The sequence below is a fragment of the Mus caroli genome, unplaced genomic scaffold (genome assembly GCF_978045245.1).
Source record: "Mus caroli unplaced genomic scaffold, Mus_caroli_1 scaffold_3, whole genome shotgun sequence".
In the NCBI taxonomy this organism is placed as follows: Eukaryota; Metazoa; Chordata; class Mammalia; order Rodentia; family Muridae; genus Mus; species Mus caroli.
Genome location: NW_028227258.1, coordinates 98,360,001 through 98,367,384, shown reverse-complemented (window position 1 = coordinate 98,367,384; position 7,384 = coordinate 98,360,001). Strand labels below are relative to the sequence as shown.

At 41.6% G+C, this 7,384-nt stretch overlaps 1 protein-coding gene across 2 annotated transcripts in view; it reads right to left on the bottom strand.

Annotated features, from left to right (window-relative positions):
- Positions 1-2,641: 2,641 nt before the first annotated feature.
- The window catches only part of Miso1 (mitochondrial inner membrane subdomain organizer 1), a 16,803-nt gene continuing 12,060 nt past the window's right edge, over positions 2,642-7,384 (bottom strand). For both annotated transcript variants that reach the window (XM_085835851.1, XM_085835850.1), the window contains one exon: positions 2,642-4,561. In XM_085835851.1, the coding sequence (XP_085691977.1) occupies positions 4,160-4,561 (402 nt within the window). In that variant the 3' untranslated portion in view covers positions 2,642-4,159. The remainder of the gene's footprint in view (positions 4,562-7,384) is intronic.

Below are 7,384 nucleotides of genomic sequence, written 5' to 3'. Positions count from 1 at the left end.
AAGGAAACTGAGCTTTGTCCAGCAATCTGGGCTAATCGCGACTTTTTCGAAATGGGCTTTTTATAGCTAGCCCCAGGGACAAAGATCCAAAGTGTCTGAGGGTATACCTTGGCTTTTTTACTATCAAACAAACTGGTCTATAACCCAGATCAGTGATAAAGCCAATAAAGTGGATCTGTGGATTCCAAAGAAAAATGCCAGCCAGTGAAATTTCTCCTCCAGAGACCACATGAGCTTCAAGATGTTACTACTAGGTACAGAACACCAAGTCAACCAATGAAGTCCATTTAGGAATCTTCCTGCTCATTTTTCCTTAATTTCCCTGTAACACAAGGAGATTATTAGACTGCGTGAAAGACCTAAAAAGCCGGATCTTCTCATGTCATACTCGGAAAGACAACAATGTAGTAGGTAAAATGTCAGAGGCCACTGAATTATATATGCCAAAATGGATGTCTTAGTCAGGGTTTCTATTCCTGCACAAACATCTTGACCAAGAAGCAAGTTGGGGGAGGAAAGGGTTTATTCAGCTTACACTTCCACATTGCTGTTCATCACTGTAGGAAGTCAGGACTGGAACTCAAGCAGGTCAGGAAGCAGGAGCTGATGCAGAGGCCATGGAGGGATGTTACTTACTGGCTTGCTTCCCCTGGCTTGCTCAGCCTGCTCTCTTATAGAACCAAGACTACCAGCCCAGAGATGGTCCCACCCACAAGGGACCTTTCCCCCTTGATCACTAATTGAGTGCCTTACAGCTGGATCTCATGGAGGCATTTCCCCAACTGAAGCTCCTTTCTCTGTGATAACCCCAGCCTGTGTCAAGTTGACACATAAAACCAGCCAGTACAATGGAAAAGAATAAAGTGCAAGAACTTAAATGTTAACTTTTCTGTAAAAACAAGACAAGTTATTGAGGTCTTAGGAGCAGGAAACAAAAACTACAATATAGCATCCTACTTCAAAAAAAAAAAAAAAGATAAAGATGCAAAAATACATTTAGAGGCTTCCAAACTCAATGAAAAGTGATAGTGCTTAATGTCTACAGAATCAGAATCCTCTTCTTAGGTTTTAACAAGAAGTCCAGCAGCTACTAATGCTAAATGCACAGCACAGACTCTGTGCTGGTTTGAATGAGAATCATCCCCATAGGCTCATATGTTTGAATACTTGGTCCACAGTTGGTTGCACTCTTTGGGGAACCATTAGAAGGTGTAGCTTTGTTGGAGGAGGTGTGCCACTGGGGTCAGGCTTTGAGGCTTCAAAAACCCTTGCCATTCCCACTTAGCTCTTTTGCCTTGTGATTGTGGATCAAAATGTAAGCTCCCAGCTACTGCTCCAGGACTATGACTGTCTGCCAGCTGCCATGGCCCCACCATGATGGTCATGGACTCTAACCATTTAGAACCATGAATCCCAAATTAAGTGGTTTCTTTTATAAAGTTACCTTGGTCATGATATGTTGTCAATGTTGAGGTCTGTCCCCCCAGGATAGCTGTAGCCATTTTGTTCCATGTCTGTCAGCTATTTCATATTGTTGCTGTAATATGCCTGCCAACTTAAGTCAGAGCAGAGTAATGCTGACCACATACGCTGTTATGTTCTGTATTTTATGAGGTTTGTTAATCTTTTAACAATTCCACAACTATAAGCTTCAGGTAGGACCCATAAAATTAAAGGTCAGTATGAACTGTTATATCTAAAATGGCTTAAGTCAGGGCTGACCACTGGGCATTACTTCCAGTACTTGTGTATGAGCTCACTGTGGGTTTTTTTTTTTTTTTTTCAGTTTTCGCCTTTATAAGCTGACATAGAAAAATGTTTGGGGTCATAACCCCAGCTCACAAATTCTAAGCTATGGCTCTCTAATAGATCAGTCTTATAGTGTGTGTTCAATAAACCATCCATGTCTGACTAAGATCAGTGTTTGTGTGGTTTGTGGGATGACTCTTGGACCCCAACTGTCAAGGCAATAGGAAAATGACCTGCTAGGTCTGACTTTTCTTGGTATCACATTTTTTAAAAATTCTTCTTGGCTTGCTTGGCATGGTAGCATTTAGGATGCAGAGTCAGAGTCAGAGAGTCAGAGAGTCAGTCAGAGAGTCAGTCAGAGAGTCAGTCAGAGAGTCAGAGAGTCAGAGAGTCAGGGAGGCAGGGAGGCAGGGAGGCAGGGAGGCAGAGAGGCAGAGAGGCAGAGAGGCAGAGAGTCAGGGAGGCAGGGAGGCAGGGAGGCAGGGAGGCAGGGAGGCAGGGAGGCAGAGAGGCAGAGAGGCAGAGAGGCAGAGAGGCAGAGAGGCAGAGAGGCAGAGAGGCAGAGAGGCAGAGAGGCAGAGAGGCAGAGAGGCAGAGAGGCAGAGAGGCAGAGAGGCAGAGAGGCAGAGAGGCAGAGAGGCAGAGAGGCAGAGAGGCAGAGGCAGGGAGATCTCTATGAGTTTAAAGCTAGCTTGGTCTACATAGTGAGTTCCAGGCCAGTAAGAGCCTTGTAATAAGACTCTATCAAAACCACAAAACAAACAAAAACAAACAAACAAACAAACAAACAAAACAAAAACTCCCTTTTTATATAGATTTTTGAGGATGTTAGCCACTCTAGTTGGTAGTGCCAACCTGGAATAGTGTGGCCTAAAAATGAGGCAGACCAAAATCTCATGCAATAGCCAAATTTATTCAGAGCATCAGACAACGTATATTCTGAGGGTTAAGAGAAGTCACCTGAGTAAAGTGTACAATCACAAGGACATGTGGCAAAAACATGTTTTTCCAAAGAGGCATATAAACAAGTAACAATATCCAGCTGCAATGAACACTCTGGAGTAAGCTCACTCCTATCTGCTATGCCTGGGAAGGGCACGGAAGCACATTTCAAAAACAATTTTGTTTTTGAAGAAACTTAGGTCACAAGACTCTTGTCTTGTTTTCTTGGAGATTTCTCACAAGCATTCTGAATTCCCCTTGAAGGACTCCATTATTAGACCAAGTCTCAACAGTTAGCAAATACTATTGGCCTTGTGAAAGAGGCTTACATTGTCAGGAAGATTTTAATATATACATTAAAGTGGTTTGGGGGTGGTTTTGCTTTTGATATTTCTGATTTTTAGATAGTGTCTCATATTAATTAGCTCAAACTGGTCTTGAATTCTGTATGAACCAAGGGTGGCCTGGAACTCCTTATCTTCCAGTCCCTACTTACCAAGTGCTGAGATTACAGGTGCATGCTACCATGCCCAACTCCAAATTTACTATCAAGGCAGAATACTCTCTCATGCAGCAAGGAGTTAGAAGGCAGGGTAGTTTGAGAATTGGCGAGTTCAGGGGCTCAGCCATATCCTAAAGATGGTTCCTTTCTGACATCTGTGCTGCTGCCCTCATCTTTGTTTTAAGGGAAATCTTCTTATCTAACTACAGGATGAAAATAACTATTTATTACGAGAAATGGTGGTTGTACCTCTTGGATCAGTGGTCCTAACTCAGCAGTGGCTAGAAAGATAATTGGAGAAAAAGAGTGACCTCAGAAAGAAAATCTTTTTTTTTTAATTCCTTTATTATAAAGTTGATAAAACTGAAAAACAAATGTCAAATATGTCTGTCCTAGGCAACTAATATAACAGTCAATACTTAAACTTCCTCTTCAGACATTAGCACTATAGGGCTGGTAATGTAGCTCAGTAGTGATATGCTTCTAGACCAGAGTGCCTGAGCCCCTGAGTTCGATCCCTGGCACTAAGGAGGAAGAAGAACAAGGCAAAACATTAGTTCTGCATATATACATCTTTCTTTTTACAGTGTGTCATTACTTTCTAAAAGTATATTACACTGATCATAACTTATTCAAATTGATTCTGATTTTAACAATGTTTTTTTGTTTTGTTTTGTTTTTTTTTGTTTTTTAGAGACAGCGTTTCTCTGCATAGTCCTGGCTGTCCTGGAACTCACCCTGTAGACCAAGCTGGCCTCGAACTCAGAAATCCACCTGCCTCTGCCTCCCAAGTGCTGGGATCAAAGGCATGCGCCACCACGCCCGGCCTTAACAATGGTTTTAATGTACAAGTACTGTAAGACTGGGATTTTGATCCCCTGAGGGAATTTCCATTTTGCCTCAATGAAAAGTGCTCGCACAGTTCCGTGGCGCTCTTCTAGGGTTACCTCCAGACCTCGCAACGCTTCATCCTTTCCTCCAAAAGTGTAAGCGGCTCACAAATTCTCTGAGTTTCAGGAAGAAAGAGTGGTTGCCCACGCAGTCCTTCCCCTTCCCGGACGCCCTGCGCCGGCTGTCGTCATAACTGTCTTTGGTGGAGCCGAGGTCTGCTCCAGCTGGTTTTAAATCATTGTCCTTTGTCCATCTCTCTCTCCAGGAGTCTTTCAATTTTCTAAAATAACTTTCTTTTTCAGACTCTTCCTTCCATATTCCTTCTCCTTTCTTTAAGGCCGTCAATTCAGCTTTAAGTAAGTTTCTGTGAATTTTCCAGTGGGTTTTTGAGTCATAATTTAGCCCTTTAACAAGGACGGTTTTGCCCAAGCCTCTTCTCAAAATCTCCTCATTCAGATTCACGTTAAAATATCCACCCTTGAATAAAAAGGAGAAAACCAATTACTTAGGAGTGATTATTGTGATTATTATAACCATAATATCTTATTTACCTTAAAAATACAGCAAGAACAGAAAAAAGAAAAAAACCCAAAAAACCAAAACCAACAACAACAACAAAGATAACAAAACCCACCACTACCACACACAACACCAACCAAAAAACACGTAATGCAAAGGTCTCCAGGTCGAGTTTGAAAGCACATGTTTGTAATCCTAGCATTTGTGAGGCTGAGGCAGGAGGGTTACTTACTTATTCACATCCAGGTTGGACTACAAAAAAAGAGATGCTGTCTCGAACAAAATGGTAACAACAATAAAACAGGACATGGAGATACCCAGCATCCATGCAAACAGCTAGGCAAGGCAGTTCAGGCTCATATCCTGGTGCTGGGAGGCAGAGACAGGTGAATCCCTGGATGTCACTGGCCAGCCAGCTGAGAGGTGAGTAGGTGATCTCTAGGTTCAGAAAGAGAAAGGTGCAGGGTGATGAGGGAAACACCTGACATCAAACTCCAGCCTTCACGCATGCACACACAAGAGTGCACACCTGTATACCCCTACACACACACACACACACACACACACACACACACACACACACAAACGTATCAACAACAAAAGGATTGAAGACCCTAAACCAGCTCTTGCTAAATTGAAAGATTTTATTTTTTTATATACTACATTCAAGCAAGCCTTGCACAAAGTCACTGCTGATTCTCATTGGTCTCTAATGCAAAGAAGCATAGAAATGATGAAGCATACAAAGGTGCTATTAACTCTCTTGGCTTTGTAGAGAGAAAATGGAGCACAAGATTTGCACAATGAGAACCCACAGCAAAATACAGTAGACTAAAAACTAACAGGTGAACAAGTCAGAATGAACTGGACAGCATTAAATTGTTAACTTCAGAGTCCCAGGGTTTGGGGTCTCTGGCAGGTAGTTTTCTTGTGTGTTTCTTTTTAATGTGTAAGGGTGTTTTGCTCTCTTGTATGCCTGTCTATCACTTGCATGCCTGGTACATGCAGAAGCCAGAAGAAGACATCAAATCCCTTGGAACCAGAGTTATAGCTGTAAGCCTCTACTCGAGGGTGGTGTCCTCTGCAACAATAGCCATTATTCTTAACTGTTGAGCAATTTCTCCAACCCCAGATATGTACATTTTAAACATACCTACTCTACATAATTTTTGAATCTTTACCTTAAAATTTTCATTTCTGGAATACCCCACTTTTAATCAATAAGTGACACCCCCTCCTCCCCGCCGTTAAAATAACTTTTATCCTCTTGTAGTAATTGTCTTACTGTCTCAGCCTGCTAACCTAGGCCTAGTTCTGGAAGCTTCTAGCTTCCATATAATCTTACCTAGGCCTAGAATATTTCAGCCTCTGAGACTACCTGATGAATAAGCTCACCCTTTCTTGTTCTTTCAGAACTCTGGCTAGTTGGTTTAACTCAGCTGTTCAGGCTCAAACTCCTCTCCAAACTGACTGATTCAATCTGGATTTGCTGTTGGTTTCTGACTTTTTGTTCTGCTTGGCCTCAAACTAACTTTGGTAGCATATTCTAATCTTCTGGGTGCTTCACATTCTCTGGCTTGTTCTGTCTTCACCTGTGTCTAGCTTGTTCTCTCTCTAAAACCTGTCTCTGTACAATTGTCTGAGTAAACCCCCTCTCCCCTGCCTCTGAACTGCTCTAAGTAGCTTCCCTTTCCTCTCTCTTCCCCTGAGAGTTTAGCATATCCTATTCTGTCAAACCTTTCTCTGATTTATCACTTTCAGCCACCCAATTAGACATCATGACAGCTTCTTTCTACAAACTAACTTTATCTTTATTTTTGGGATTACAGGTATGTACCAAAGGTGTGTCTCTATTCCAGCCAAAGGGACTTAAGGTGTGTGCTAAGACACACTACAACTAGAAACAGGTTTTCCCAGTAAATATCATCATCTTGGGGTTCAGTGTGACCAAATATCCTGCAACACCCCCCATAGGAATTCATAGGAATAAAGCAGATCCTATTTTATTCTAACAAAGCTAAGAAAATCAGGTATTGATAGCTTCATTTTAAAGTAAGTCACGGGGATGGAGAGATGGCTAAGCAGGTTAAGAGTGTTTGCTGATCTTGGAGAGGACTGGAGTTCAGCTCTTAACACCCACACAGGGAAGTTCAGAACTGTGGGTATCTCCAGCTCTAGGAAATCCAACTCTCTCTTCTGGTGTCTGTCTGGTGTCTACACACACATGTGCATACATGTAGACATATGTAGACATAGATATACATAAAAACAAATCATAAGAAAGCACAACATAACAAAACAAGCGCTTCCTTCACAATCCTGTGACCCACAGTTGGATCCTAGCACCCACATTACAGAGCAGTGTTTCGTACATACTTATAACTCCAACACAGAAGGATCCTGTGCCCTTTGGTAGCAGGCTCATCCATGTGCATGCAAGTACACACATACACACACACACACTCATGTGCACATAATCTCAAGCAGACAGATGCACAAACACACATTCACACAAGAACACATATACATTTTTAAAAAGTAAACCACAATTGATGTGAAGTTAATCTATAATCTCAAATTTTATAATGTCAAAGTTCCTGGGTTAAACACGGCAATATTTTATAAGATTCTACAAAACAAAGTAATCCTTAGGAAAAGAAAAAGGCTTTAATACAAAATTAAAAAGAAAACATTATTTCTCTAGGCAAGTAAATTTGGGTTCATGACGACAAAAGAGTTATGCATGGTTTATTATATTTGTCTCAGTTTTAAACATTCTAT